The sequence below is a fragment of the Heterodontus francisci genome, chromosome 2 (genome assembly GCF_036365525.1).
Source record: "Heterodontus francisci isolate sHetFra1 chromosome 2, sHetFra1.hap1, whole genome shotgun sequence".
Classification (NCBI taxonomy): Eukaryota; Metazoa; Chordata; class Chondrichthyes; order Heterodontiformes; family Heterodontidae; genus Heterodontus; species Heterodontus francisci.
The window spans coordinates 211,873,334-211,889,108 of NC_090372.1; the positions used below are offsets into that span (position 1 = coordinate 211,873,334).

Here is a 15,775-nt window from a genome sequence, read left to right on the forward strand (position 1 = left end):
TGGCAGGAAGAATAAAAAAGCATACTATCTAAATGGTGAGAGATTGCAGAGCTCTGAGATGCAGAGGGATCTGGGTGTCCTAGTGCATGAATCGCAAAAGGTTAGTATGCAGGTAGGGCAAATAATTAGGAAAGCTAACAGAATAATAGAATGTTATCATTTATTGCAAGGGGAATTGATTAGGTTATGCTACAGTTATACAGGGCATTGGTGAGACCACAGCTGGAGTACTGTGTACAGTATTGATCTCCTTATTTAAGGAAGGACGTAAATGCACTGGAAGCAGCTCAGAGAAGGTTTACTAGACCAATACCTGGATTGGGTGGGTTGTCTTATGAGGAAAGGTTGGACAGGCTAGGCTTGTATCCGCTGGAGTTTAGGAGAGTAAGAGGCGATTTGATTTAAATATATAAGTTCCTGAGAGGTCGTGACAGGGTGGATATGGAAAGGATGCTTCCCCTTGTGGGAGAATTTAGAACTAGGGGGGTCACTGTTGAAAAATAAGGGTAGCCCATTTAAGACAGAGATGAGGAGAATTTTTTTTTCTCTCAGACAGCCATGAGTCTTTGAAACTATCTTCCTCAAAAGTAAGTGGAAGCAGAGTCTTTGAATATTTTAAGGCAGAGGTAGATAAATTCTTGATAAGCAGGGGGTGAAAGGTTATCGGGGGTAGGCGGGAATGTGGAGTTGAGGTTACAATCAGATCAGCCATGATCTTATTGAATGACGGAGCAGGTTCGAGGGGCCGAGTGGCCTACTCCTGCTCCTAATTCGTACATTAACCTCAGGATGTCCCAAAGTACTTCACAGCCAATGAAGTACTTTTGAAGTGTAGGTGCTGTGGTATGTAGGAAACACAGCAGCCAATTTGTGCACAGCCAGCTCCCATAAACAGCAATGGAATAATGACCAGAGCATCTGTTTTAGTGATGTCAGTGCTCTCTTCTGAAATATCTGCCAATAACCTTTGGGTACATTTGTCGCACGATGTGCTAGAAAGTAGCATTATGCACAGAAAATTTCTCCCCATTCTAAACAGGTACTTTTATCATTAGCGATGGCGTAAGATGGGTTATATGGAATAGAATTCAATGGAAAAGAATCCGGTTGGGGTGTATAATGCGCAGCTAATTGAATATCACCCATTTCACACTAATGCCCAAAGTTAAATTCACTCACTTGGTCTTTTTCTAGTTTAAGACCTTGCCCTTGCACCAAAAATAGATATACTGGAGGGTTACAACATGAGAAAACCAATCGAAGATACCAGGAAGGTCCCAGGTTCAATCCGGGTTCGATCCCTAATCTGTGCTGAATCAGCCAATTCCAGCCAGCATGGCTGTATTGATTCATTCAAATGCAAATTAGATAGACTTCCTTCAGAAAATAACATTTTTGGGATACAGTATCTGAGTAATTTGAGACATTATATAGAATCATAGAATGGTTACAGAACAGAAGGAATCCATTTGGCCTGTTGTGTCCATGATGGCTCTCTGTAAGAGCAACTCACCTAGTTCCACTCCCCTGCCCTTTCTCAGTAGCTCTGCAAATTTTTTCTGTTCAGATAATTATCCAATTCCCTTTTGAAAGCCATGACTGAATCTGATACCACCACACTCAGGCAGTGCATTCCAGATCCTAACCACTCGTGAAAAAAGGGTGTCCTCAAGTCGCCTTGGATTCTTTTGCCAAGCACCTTAAGTCTATCAAATCTGCGATCAACCTTCTCTGAGGCCAGCAACCCTAGCTTCTCCAATCTATCCATGTACCTGAAGTCCCTCATCCCTGGAGCCATTCCCATAAATCTTTTCTGCACCCTCTTGAGTGTCTTTACATCCTTCCTGTGGTGCCCAGAATTGGACAAAATACTCCAATTAAGGCTGAACCAGGGTTTTATGAAGGTTCACCATAACTTCCTTGTTTACACAGTCTATGTCTCTTTTTATACAGCCCAGGATCCAATTTCTCATCCTGCTCTGCTACCTTCAACGATTTGTGCACATATACCCCAAGGTTCCTCTGCTCCTGCACCCCCTTTAGAATTGTATCCTTTATTTTTATTGCCTCTCCACATTCCTCCTACCAACATTTATCATTTCACACTTCTCTGCATTAAATTTCATCTGCCACTTGTCCACCCACTCCACCAGCCTGTCTAAGTCCTCTTGAAGTCTATCACTATCCTCCTCACAGTTCACAATACTTCCAAATTCTGTGTCATCTGCAAATTTTGAAATTGTGCCCTGCACATCCAAGTCTGAATCATTAATATAGATTAAGAAAAGAACAAAAACAGTGGTCCTAGTACTGACCACACCACCCCCCCCCCAACACCACTGCTCCCCCCCACCCCCCGGGAACCCCACTGTACACTTCCTCCAGTCTGATTGGTAAATGTAGTGTGCTTGGGAGGAACAGCTGACTTTGGACCTATGGTTCCCAAAATGCTCCCCCAATGGAACAGAGTACTCTGTAAAAATCGCCTCTTCCTATCACATGAATACCCAGCCCCCCACCCCCACTTCCCACCCCCTGTATCTGACATTATCATATTGTGAGAGCCCCACTTCATGTCACATTGAAGAAGACTTGAATTTCTAAAGCGATTCATCACATCTCCCAGATCTATCCCAAACCTCTTCCTGCACACTAAATTATTTTTATTATAATTATAATTATTGGTTGCAGTTGTGCGGGCAAAGATGGCAACTATTTTGCACACAGCAAGATTCCACAAACAGTATGAGATGAATGATGCGTGATAGTGTTGGTTGAGGGACAAATATGGCCCAGATTCCCAAATTTCATGCTCTCCTTCAGATATTGCATCTATCTGAACCGGGCCCAGTCCAATGACTTATCTGAAAGGCAGGACCTCCGATGATGCAGCACTCCCTTGGTACTGCACTGGGTTATGTGATGAAGCTGAACTCCTGAGGTACAGTCAAGTACGTTGCCAAAAGCCCAATGCACCATTACACAAATGCATTGCAGTGGTAACCGAAGACATCAATGCCACTGCCAAAACTTACAAAATGTAAAGGGGAAATCAAATTTATATTATAAAAAACATTTGGGACAAAACCTCAAGGCTGTCATCAACTCTCAGGTTCAGATAGGGTTGCCAGCCCGACAGGATTGTCCTGGAGTCTCCAGGAATTAAAGATTAATCTCCTGGCCACTGCGGTGAAGAACCAAGGACAAGAATGATAGCAGCATTAAGAAAATTATGCATTAATTTCATTTTCTTTGAACACTTTTATTTAGTCGCAGTAAAAATATTAGAGATGGGAAAAGAGGCTGAGTTGGCGAGGCCATTGCCGATATAAGTTATGTGATAAGCCAAACAAAATTTGTCAATCCTAGGTGCAGTTGAAGTTTTCTATCTGCAATTTGACGTCACTCCGGCTCCTCAAACATTTTGTCCCTCAGGGCACATTTCCAAATATTTGTTAATTTCTACGTAGACTGAACCATCACATTCCCAATGAAGCAGCTGGTTGAAGACTTTTAAAAATATTTTACTCGTATCGCACAAAGCTTTATTTTTAAATGCGAGAAACCAAGATGAATGACCAAGACTCACGGGATGACACAACCTGAATTAGGAGAGTAACAGGATAGAAGAAAAGATTCAGGGAATCAGGATCTAGTATTTAGCACGTAACAATTTTGAGTTTCAAGAGCCTAACGATTATAAGAGAGAGGTAAGACTGCAGGTTGCAAGATCCATAGTTTTGAGATCTTAAGAACATAGGAACAGGAGTAGGCCATTCAGTCCTTCGAATCTCTTTTACCGTTCAATTGGATTGTGGCTGATCTGTATCTGAACTCAATTTAGCTGCCTTGGTTCCGTAAGCCATTACCATTGTTTAACAAATATCTGTTAATCTCAGTTTTGAAATTTTCAATTGACCCTGAGCCTCAACAGCTTTCGGGGGAGAAAGTTTCAGATTTCCACCACATTTGTGTGAAGAAGTGCTTCCTGATATCATCCTCCTGAATGGTATAGCTCGAATTTTAAGGTCATGCTCCCTTGTCTGGATTCCTCCACCAAAACAAATAGTTTCTCGCTATCTATGCTATCAAATCCTTTAATCGTCTTAAATACCTTGGCTAGATCATCCCTTAATCTTCTGTACTCAATGGAATACAAGCCTAGTCTATGCAAACAGTCCTAATAATTTAAACTTCTTAGTCCCAATATTATTCTAGTGAACCTGCACGGCTCCTTCTTCAAGGCCAAAATATCGTGCTTGAGATCGGGTGCCCAAAACTGAATGCACAACTCCAGATGTGTTTTAAACTGGGAGACAATGTTCTGAGTCTTGATTTCAAAACGGTGAGGATGCAGGGAGAAGGCAGAGTACAACAGGCAGCATAATTTTAGGTGAGCAGTAACTAGTGAAAAAAGTTCAGAGGAATAGGAACTCTGATAGTGTGGAGGAAAAGCCACAACACAGGGCAGGCAGAGAGAAAGAAGAAAAAAAGATTTGCATTTATATAGCAGCTTTCACAACCTCAGAACATCCAAAAGCAATTTACAGCTGAAGTACTTTTGAAGTGTAGTCACTGTACTAATGCAGCAGCTAATTTGCACACAACAAGATCCCACAAACATCCATATGATATTAGCCAAACAATCTGTTTTAGTGTTGTTGGCTGTGGGATAAATATTGGCCAGGACACCAGGGAGAACTCACGGGCACTTTTTTGAAAAGTGCTGCAGGATCTTTTACATCCACTTGAGAGAGCAGATGGGGCCTCAGTTTAGCATCTCATTCGAAACATGGTATCTGCAACAGTGCAGCACTCCGCTGTACTGAACTGGGGTGTGCTCCAGATTCTGAAGTGGAACTTGAACCGACAACTTTCTAAGCCAGAGCCAAGAGTAATACAACTGAGCTACGGCTGACACTGGAGACAGTGGGCTGGATTTTATGCTCCGTTAGAAGGCAGGTTTTTTGGCGTGGGAGGCCACAAAATCGACACAGAGTTGTCCGCCATAGAACCTGAAGTCGTAATGCCAGTTTCTGATTTTCTCGGAGGCGGAAAAACTCCGTGACAGAACCACTGTCGCAATGCAACAGGATCGTAATTTAAATTTGTTACATACTGTTTTATATGAATTTGTATCTAATTCACCATGCTCTTACCAGGCGTTTGTAATTTTATGCACAATATGCAAGTAACATTTGCACCACACAAGTGCCAGGCAATGACCATCTCAAACAAGAGAGAATCTAACCATCTCTCCTTGATGTTCAATGGTATTACCATCACTGATCCCCCCCAATATCAACATCCTGGGGGTCACCATTGACCAGAAACTGAACTGGACCAGCCACATAAATAGTGTGGCTACAAGAGCAGGTCAAAGGCTGGGAATTCTGCGACATGTAACTCATCTCCTGTTTCCCCACTGCCTATCCACCAATTACAAGGCACAAGTCAGGAGTGTGATGGAATACTCTCCACTTTCCTGGATGGGTGCAGCTCCAACAACACAGGATGTTTCCTCTTGTGGGTTAGTCCAGAACTAGGGGGCATTATTTTAAAATTAGGGGTTGCCCTTTTAGGACAGAGATGAAGAGAATTTTTTTCTCTCAGAGGGTCGTGACTTTGGAACACTCTGTCTCAGAAGGTGGTGGAGGCAGAGACATTGAATATTTTTAAGGTGGAGGTAGATAGATTCTTGTTAGGCAAGGGAATCAAAGATTATCGGGGATAGATGGGAGTGTGGAATTCGAGACAGAAACAGATCAGCCATGATCTTATTGAATGGTGGAGCAGGCTCAAGGGGTCAAATGGCCTACTTCTGCTCCTAATTTGTATGGTCCTATGGACAAAGCAGCCTGTTTGATTGGCACCCCATCCACCACCTTCAACATTCACTCCCTCCACCACCGACACAAAGTGGCAGCAGCGTGTACCATAAGGGGAGGCAGTGGCTTAGTGGTATTGTCACTGGACTAGTAACCCAGAGACCCAGGGTATTGCTCTGTGGACTTGGGTTTGAATCCCACCACAGCAGAAGGTGGAATTTGAATTCAATTAATAAATCTGGAATTTAAAAAGAAGCTAGTCTAATGATGGCCATGAAACCATTGTCGATTGTTGTAAAAACCCATCTGATTCACTAATGTCCTTTAGGGAAGGAAAGCTGATGTCCTTACCTGGTCTGGCCTACATGTGACTCCAGACCCACAGCAATGTGGTTGACTCTTACATGCCCTCTGAAGTGGCCTAGCAAGCCACTCAGTTGTATCTAACCGCTAGCACTGTGGGTCTACCTACCCCACATGGACTGCAGCGGTACAAGAAGGCAGCTCACCACCACCTTCTCAAGGGCAATTAGTGATGGACAATAAATGCTGGCCGAGCCAGCGACGCCACATCCCACAAACGAATATAAAAAAACTCACATGCCTTCACTTCCCCGTCTTTGAAAAGCTGGCACCACCAAGGCAAGAGTCATTGGTGCCTGCAAAGGTTAGGTAAGTTATCCATTGTTATCTTGTGGAATTTTTTTTTCACATTGGACATTGCTGTTGAGCTCAATCTGCAGATGTGAGGGAAGGAGGGACCGCTGCAAGTGCATACCATTGGGGGGGAGAAAGAGTGAACTCTGCAAGTGCATACTGTTGGGAGGGAAAGGAGGGAACTCTGCGAGTGGATACTGTCGGGGAGGAAAGAGTGAACTCCGCAAGTGGATACTGTTGGGTGGTAAAGGAGAGAACTCTGCAAGTGGATACTGTTGGGGGGGTGGGGGGGGGGGGGGGGGGGGAAGGAGGGAACTCTGCAAATGGATACTGTTGTGGGGGAAAGGAGAGAACTCTGCAAGTGGATACTGTTGGGGAGGAAAAAAGGGAACTCTTCAAGTGGATACTGTTGGGGGGGAAAGGAAGGAACTCAAGTGGATACTGCTGGGGAGGAAAGGAGGGAACTCTTCAAGTGGATACTGTTGGGGAGGAAAGGAGGGAACTCTTCAAGTGGATACTGTTGGGGAGGAAAGGAGGGAACTCCTCAAGTGGATACTGTTGGGGAGGAAAGGAGCGAACTCCTCAAGTGGATACTGTTGGGGAAAAAAGGAGGGAACTCTTCAAGTGGATACTGTTGGGGAAAAAAGGAGGGAACTCTTCAAGTGCATACTGTTGTGGGGGAAGGAAGGAACTCTGCAAGTGGATACTGTTGGGGGGGGAAGGGATGGAACTCTGCAAGTGGATACTGTTGGGGGGAAAACAGGGAACTCTGCAAGTGGATGCTGTTGGGGGAGGGGGAAGGGAGGGAACTCTTCAAGTGGAAACTGTTGGGGGAAAGGGAGGGAACCTCCTTAGTGCAAATAGTTTGGATGGAGCAGTTTTTGTCAGGTGTGTCCAGGAAGGATTCCTGACTCAATATGTAGATAGGCCGACTAGAGGGGAGGCTATGTTGGATTTGGTGCTTGGCAACGAACCAGGTCAGGTGGCAGATCTCTCGGTGGGAGAGCATTTCGGTGATAGTGATCACAACTCCCTGACCTTTACTATAGTCAGGGAGAGGGACAGGAGCAGACGGGATAGGAAAATATTGAATTGGGGGAGGGGAAATTACAATGCTATTAGGCAGGAACTGGGGAGCATAAATTGGGAACAGATGTTCTCAGGGAAATGCACGACAGAAATGTGGAGGTTGTTTAGGGAGCACTTGCTGCGACTGCTGGATAGGTTTGTCCCGATGAGGCAAGGAAGGGATGGTAGGGTGAAGGAACCTTGGATGACAAGAGATGTGGAACAGCTAGTCAAGAGGAAGAAGGAAGCTTACTTAAAGTTGAGGAAGCAAGGATCAGACAGGGCTCTAGAGGGTTACAAGGTAGCCAGGAAGGAACTGAAGAATGGACTTAGGAGAGCTAGAAGGGGACATGAAAAAGTCTTGGCGGGTAGGATTAAGGAAAATCCCAAGGCGTTCTACACTTCTGTGAGGAACAAGAGGATGGCCAGAGTGAGGGTAGGGCCGATCAGGGATAGTGGAGGGAACTTGTGCCTGGAGTCGGAGGAGGTAGGGGAGGTCCTTAATGAATACTTTGCTTCAGTATTCACCAGTGAGAGGGACCTGGTCGTTTGTGAGGACAGCGTGAAACAGGCAGATATGCTCGAACAGGTTGATGTTAAGAGGGAGGATGTGCTGGAAATTTTGAAAGACATGAGGACAGATAAGTCCCTGGGGCCAGACGGGATATACCTAAGGATATTACGGGAAGCGAGGGAAGAGATTTCCGCACCTTTGGCGATGATCTTTGCGTCCTCACTGTCCACTGGAGTAGTACCAGATGATTGGAGGGTGGCAAATGTTATTCCCTTGTTCAAGAAAGGGAATAGGGATAACCCTGGGAATTATAGACCAGTCAGTCTTACGTCGGTAGTGGGCAAATTATTGAAGAGGATTCTGAGAGGCAGGATTTATGATTATTTGGAAAAGCATAGTTTATTTAGAGACAGTCAGCATGGCTTTGTGAGGGGCAAGTCATGCCTCACAAGCCTTATTGAATTCTTTGAAGATGTGACAAAACACGTTGATGAAGGAAGAGCAGTGGATGTGGTGTATGTGGATTTTAGCAATGGATTTTAGCAAGGCGTTTGATAAGGTTCCCCGTGGTAGGCTCATTCAGAAAGTAAGGAGGCTTAGGATACTGGGAAAGTTGGCTGGCCCATAGAAGACAGAGGGTGGTAGTAGATGGAAAGTATTCAGCCTGGAGCTCGGTGACCAGTGGTGTTCCGCAGGGATCTGTTCTGGGACCTCTGCTCTTTGTGATTTTTATAAATGACTTGGATGAGGAAGTGGAAGGCTGGGTTAGCAAGTTTGCCGATGACACGAAGGTTGCTGGAGTTGTGGATAGTGTGGAAGGCTGTTGTAGGTTGCAACGGGACATTGACAGGATGCAGAGCTGGGCTGAGAAGTGGCAGATGGAGTTCAACCTGGAAAAGTGTGAAGTGATTCATTTTGGAAGGTTGAATTTGAATGCAGAATACAGGCTTAAAGACAGGATTCTTGGCAGTGTGGAGGAACAGAGGGATCTTGGGGTCCATGTCCATAGATCGCTCAAAGTTGCCACCCAAGTTGATAGGGTTGTTAAGAAAGCGTATGGTGTGTTGGCTTTCATTAACAGGGGGATTGAGTTTAAGAGCTGCGAGGTTATGCTGCAGCTCTATAAAGCCCTGGTTAGACCACACTTGGAATATTGTGTTCAGTTCTGGTCGCCTCATTATAGGAAGGATGTGGAAGCTTTAGAGAGGGTGCAGAGGAGATTTACCAGGATGCTGCCTGGACTGGAGGGCATGTCTTATCAAGAAAGGTTGAGGGAGCTAGGGCTTTTCTCATTGGAGCGAAGAAGGATGAGAGGTGACTTGATAGAGGGGTACAAGATGATGAGAGGCATAGATAGAGTGGATAGTCAGAGACTTTTTCACAGGGTGGAAAGGGCTATCACCAGGGGGCATAATTTTAAGGTGATTGGAGGAAGGTTTCGGGGAGATGTCAGAGGTAGGTTCTTTACACAGAGAGTGGTGGGTGCGTGGAATGCACTGCCAGCGGTGGTAGTAGAAGCAGATACATTAGGGACATTTAAGCGACTCTTGGATAGGTACATGGATGATAGTAGTATGAAGCGTATGTAGGTAGTTTGATCCGAGAGTAGGTTAAAGGTTCGGCACAACATGGTGGGCCGAAGGGCCTGTACTGTGCTGTACTGTTCTATGTCTATGTTAAGTGGATACTGTTGAGGGGGGAAGGGATGGAACACTGCAAGTGGGTACTGTTGGGAGGGAAGGAGAGAACTCTGCAATCTAACATCAGGCGGCGCCGTCAACAGCATCGCCATTGCCGCCCTCGCCATGTGATTAGGAGGGACAGCCGCTGTCATTATGTTAAATGACCGCCCGCCATGAAATCACAGCGGCGCGGCCACTAACCTCACGGGCAGGACCGCCACCATTTTATGCAGATAATAAAATCCAGTCCAAAGGGTATACTTTCTCATAGGAACGTAAGAAATAGGAGCAGGGGTAGGCTCTACGGCCCCCTTGAGCCTGCTCTGCCATTCAATACGGTCATGGCTCATCTGCCTCAAATTCACTTTCCCATCCTCTCCTCATTCTATGAGTGACCAAAAATTTGTCTATCTCAGCCTTCAATATGCTTAACAATGCAGCATCCATAACTCTCTAGGGTAGAGAATTCCAGAGATTCAAACCCTCCTCATGATAGTTCAAATGATCTACTTATCCTAAGACTATGCCCCCATGTTCTAGATTCTCCAGTCAGGGGAAAGAACCTCCTTGTCAAGCCCATTCAGAATCTTGCACATTTCAATGAGATCATCTCTCATTCTTCTAAACTCCAGAGTGTACAGGCCCAATTTACTCAGCCTCTCATCTTAGGGCCCAGCACTGATCCTTGCGGCACTCTACCAGTTACAGCCTGCCAACTTGAAAATGAACCATTTACCATGAAGTCTCATGGCATCAGGTCAAACATGGGCAAGGTAACCTCCTACTGATTACCACCTACCGCCCTCCCTCAGCTGATGACTCAGTACTCCTCCATGTGGAACACCACTTGGAGGAAGCACTGAGGGTGGCAAGGGCACAAAATGTACTCTGGGTGGGGGACTTCACTGTCCATCACCAAGAGTGGCTCGGTAGCACCACTACTGACCGAGCTGGCCGAGTCCTAAAGGACATAGCTGCTAGACTGGGTCTGCGGCAGGTGGTGAGGGAACCAACACGAGGGAAGAACATACTTGCCCTCGTCCTCACCAATCTGCCTGTCGCAGATGCATCTGTCCATGACAGTATTGGTAGGAATGGCCACCGTACAGTCCTTGTGGAGACGAAGTCCCACCTTCACATTGAGGATACCGTCCATCTTGTTGTGTGGCACTATCACCGTGCTAAATGGGATAGATTTCGAACAGATCTAGCAATGCAAAACTGGGCATCCATGAGGCGCTGTGGGCCATCAGCAGCAACAGAATTGTACTCAACCACAATCTGTAACCTCATGGCCCAGCATATCCCCCACTCTACCATTACCATCAAGCCAGGCGACCAACACTGGTTCAATGAAGAGTGCAGGAGGGCATGCCAGGAGCAGCACCAGGCATACCAGGTGAAGCTACAACCCAGGACTACTTGCATACCAAACTGCGTAAGCAGCATGCGATAGACAGAGCTAAGCGATCCCATAACCAACAGATCAGATCTAAGCTCTGCAGTCCTGCCACATCCAGCTGTGAATGGTGGTGGACAATTAAACAACTAACTGGAGGAGGTGGCTCCACAAATATCCCCATCCTCAATGATGGGAGAGCCCAGCACATCAGTGCGAAAGATAAGGCTGAAGCATTTGCAACAATCTTCAGCCAGAAGTGCCAAGTTGATGATCCATCTCGGCCTCCTTTTGAAGTCCCCAGCATCACAGATGCCAGACTTCAGCCAATTCGATTCACTCCGCGTGATATCAAGAAACGACCGAAGGCACTGGATACTGCAAAAGCTATGGGGCGTGACAATATTCCGGCAATAGTACTGAAGACGTGTGCTCCAGAACTTGCTACGCCCCTAGCCAAGCTGTTCCAGTACAGCTACAACACTGGCATCTACCCTGCAATGTGGAAAATTGCCCAGGTATGTCCTGTACACAAAAAGCAGGACAAGTCCAACCCGGCCAACTACCACCCCATCAGCCTACTCTCAATCATCAGTAAAGTGATGGAAGGTGTCATCAACAATGCCATCAAGCGGCACTTCCTAAGCAATAACCTGCTCAGTGACGTTCAGTTTGGGTTCCGCCAGGGCCACTCAGCTCCTGACCTCATTACAGCCTTGGTTCAAACATGGACAAAAGAGCTGAACTCAAGAGGTGAGGTGAGAGTGACTGCCCCTGACATCAAGGCAGCATTTGACTGAGTATGGCATCAAGGAGCCCTAGCAAAACTGAGGTCAATGGGAATCAGGGGGAAAACCCTCCGCTGGCTGGAGTCATACCTAGCACAAAGGAAGATGGTTGTGGTTGCTGGAGGTCAATCATCTGAGGTCCAGGACATCATTGCAGGAGTTCCTCAGGGTAGTGTCCTAGGCCCAACCATCTTCAGCTGCTTCATCAATGACCTTCCTTCAATCATAAGGTCAGAAGTGGGGATGTTCACTGATGATTGCACAATGTTCAGCACCATTCGTGACTCCTCAGATACTGAAGCAGTCCGAGTAGAAATGTAGCAAGACCTGGACAATATCCAGGCTTGGGCTGATAAGTGGCAAGTAACCTTTCTGTCACACAAGTGCCAGGCAACGACCATCTCCAACAAGAGAGAATCTAACCATCTCCCCTTGGCATTCAATGGCATTACCATTGCTGGATTCCCCCACTATAAACATCCTAGGGGTTACCATTGACTAGAAACTGAACTGGAGTAGCCATATAAATACCGTGGCTACAAGAGCAGGTCAGAGGCTAGGAATCCTGAGGCGAGTAACTCACCTCCTGACTCCCCAAAGCCTGTCCACTATTTACAAGGCATAAGTCAGGAGTGTGATGGAATACTCTCGACTTGCCTGGATGGGTTCAGCTCCAAAAACACTCAAGAAGCTCAACACCATCCAGGACAAAGCAGCCTGCTTGATTGGCACCCCATCTACAAACATTCACTCCCTCCACCACCGATGCACAGTGGCAGCAGTGTGTACCATCTACAAGATGCACTGCAGCAATGCACCAAGGCTCCGTAGACAGCACCTTCCAAACCCGCGACCTCTACCAACTAGAAGGACAAGAGCAGCATATACATGGGAACACCACCACCTGCAAGTTCCCCTCCAAGTCACACACCATCCTGACTTGGAACTATATCACCGTTCCTTCACTGTCGCTGGGTCAAAATCCTGGAACTCCCTTCCGAACAGCACTGTGCGTGTACCTACCCCACATGGACTGCAGCGGTTCAAGAAGGCACCACCATCTTCTCAAGGGCAATTAGGGATGGGCAATAAATGCTGGCCTGGCCAGCGATGCCCACATCCCATGAATGTATAATAAAAACCCCTACTGCTTCTTGTCTGTTAACCAATCCTCTATCCATGCTAATATATAACCAGCGACTCCATGAGCCCTTATCTTGCGTTTTAAGCTCTTGTGTTGCACCTTATTGAATGCCTTTTGGAAATCCAAGTATACTACATCGATTGGCTTCCTTTTATCTCCCCTACTGGTTACGTCCTCAGAAAACCTTAATAAAATTGTCAAACTGAATTTTTCTTTCGAAAAACGGTGTTGACTCTGATTGTACTATGATTTTTTAAGTACATTGTTAAGACTTCCTTAATAAAATATTCCAGCACTTTTCCAACGGCTGATGTCAAACTAACTGGCCTGTGGTTCCGTTTTCTCTTTTCCTCCTTTTTTGAATAGAGGTGTTAGATTTTCAAAGGAACACAAAGTATTTTCTCCATAACATGGTATTACCTATTGTTCCAGAAGATGGCAGTACTTCCAAGATGTGATTGTCGTGCACACTCTCCCACTCATAGTAGATGGTAGATTTGCTGTTATTCCACATCTGCAGATAACAGCACACAAGACAACTGAACGCATTTGTTCTGAATTACCTAGTACGGTACAGACAGGATTGTTTCAAGTCATTCATGTTTTTCTTTCTAAAATACTTTCTGATTAAATTGATGGGCCATTTAGGATACCACCAACATGTGGAATATAGAATGGCACAGAGGAGACCATTCGGCCAATAGAGTCTGTGCCAATCAAGGAGTAACATTCTGCCTAATCCTACTTCCCAGCTCTTGGTCTGTAGCTCTGTAGGTTACAGCACTTCGTTAACATATCTCAGTATTTTTTAAAAAATGATGAGGGTTTCTGCCTCTACCACCCTTTCAGGCAGTGAGTTCCAGAACCCCAACACCCTCTGTGTGAAAAAAAGTCTCTTCGACTCCCCTCTAATACTTCTGCCAATTACTTTAAGTCTATGGCCCCTGATTATTGACTTCTTTGCTAATGGCAATAGATCCTTCTTATCCACTCTATCTAGGCCCCTCATAATTTTGTACACCTAAATTAAATCTCCCCTCAGCCTCCTCTGTGCCAAAGAAGACAAACCCAGCCTGCACATTCAATGCTGAGTCCCAGTCTCTTCTGGCATCATAGAAGAGCAGCAAGCTGAAGGCAGAGGGAGGTCAAAGAGGGTAAGCGAGCAGTCACCCTCGGAGGCTTTCGCATGCCAAGAGGGAGGCCGGCAAGGAATGGCTGGATGCAGTCCACACACCCTGCGGCACCTCACTGAATTGGTTATTCTTCACATGTGACTCAGTGGGCTAATCAACTGTGGAAAGCATTGGAACTGAGCTCGATGCTGTCCTCAACTGATGTTCACAAATGTGCATTTTCCCACAAGGTGTCACTGGTCAGCAATTAAGTCAGCTTATTTTGTCTCTCCTTTGCACCCATCTACACATTGTTCTCATCAATGCTCTCCACCTCTCAATGCTGCTGGAGTGGGCGGCCTTGCACAACTTGGAAATTCAGAAAGAAAGAGCTTGTATTTACATAACAGCTTTCACATCCCAAATCATCTTGCAGTCAGTGTATGACTTTTGAAGTGCAATCAACTTGCACACAGCAGTCAGAGAAATGACCATCTTAATCTGTTTTGTAGTGATGTTGGTTGAGGGATAAATGTTAGCCAGGATACCAGAGAGAACTCTGCTGCACTTCTTCGTAATAGTGTCATGGGACCTTTTACACCCAACTAAAACACGGCTCTGCCTGAACTTAATGTCTCATTGGAAAGACAAAGCAGCACTCCTTCAGCACTAAAGCATCAGCCGAGATTATGTGCTTCATCCTAGAGGAGAGCTTGAATCCAGGACCATTTAACTCAGAGGTGAGAGTGTTAGTGCTGAGCCAAGACTGGCACTCAGGCTGACGGGTCAGTTAGTGGCAGGCATTCCCCTGCTGAGGAAGGGACACGGACCTGAAGGGTCAACCTTAAACCTTTTTCCTTTCTCCTCAGACGCTGTCTGACTTGCTCAGTGTTTCCAGCATTTTCTGTTTTACTACCACCACCAGTGCAGCCTGATAAAATATTGATATTTATTCTCAGAATATTTACTGATTAATTGTAATCGCTTTGACAGGGAAACCTATTTACTCAATTACATAGAATTTGCAGCACATTAACAGGCCATTCGGCCCAACTGGTCAATGTTGGTGTTTATGCTCCACACAAGCCTCCTCTCCCACCTTCATCTAACCATTTTCAACATATTCTTCCATTCCTTTTTCCCTCATGTACTTATCTAGCTTCCCCTTAAATACAGCTATGCTATTACCTCAATTACTCCATGATAGCAAGTTCTGCATTTTTACCACTTTCTGGGTAAAGACTTTTTTCCTGAATTCCTTATTGGATGTATTAATGACTATCTTATATTTGTGGTTCTTAGTTTTGGACTCCTCCATGTGGAAATATCTTCTCTATATCTACCCTTTCAAACCCCTTCATGATTTTAAAAACCTCTATCAATTCACCCCCCCAGCCTTCTCTTTTCTAGTGAAGAGGCCCAGCATATTAAGCCTTTCCTGATAAGTATAACTTCTCAGTTTTAGTAACATTCTTGTAAATCATTCGTGCACCTTCTCCAGAGCCTCTATATCCATTTATAACATGGAGGCCAGAACAGTGTGCAGTACTCCAAGTGTGATATACTCAAGGTTCTATACAAAT

The 15,775-nt window shown here is 45.5% G+C and overlaps 1 protein-coding gene across 6 annotated transcripts in view; it reads right to left on the reverse strand.

The window, feature by feature from the left end:
- dlec1 (DLEC1 cilia and flagella associated protein) overlaps nucleotides 1-15,775 on the reverse strand; it is a 191,513-nt gene that overhangs the window by 87,693 nt on the left and 88,045 nt on the right. For all 6 annotated transcript variants that reach the window (XR_010969485.1, XR_010969484.1, XR_010969483.1 and 3 more), the window contains exon 20: nucleotides 13,501-13,594. Coding sequence is in view for 3 of the 6 variants with exons in the window: in XM_068015718.1 (XP_067871819.1) it covers nucleotides 13,501-13,594 (94 nt within the window). In the remaining 3 variants the exon portion in view is untranslated. The remainder of the gene's footprint in view (nucleotides 1-13,500; nucleotides 13,595-15,775) is intronic.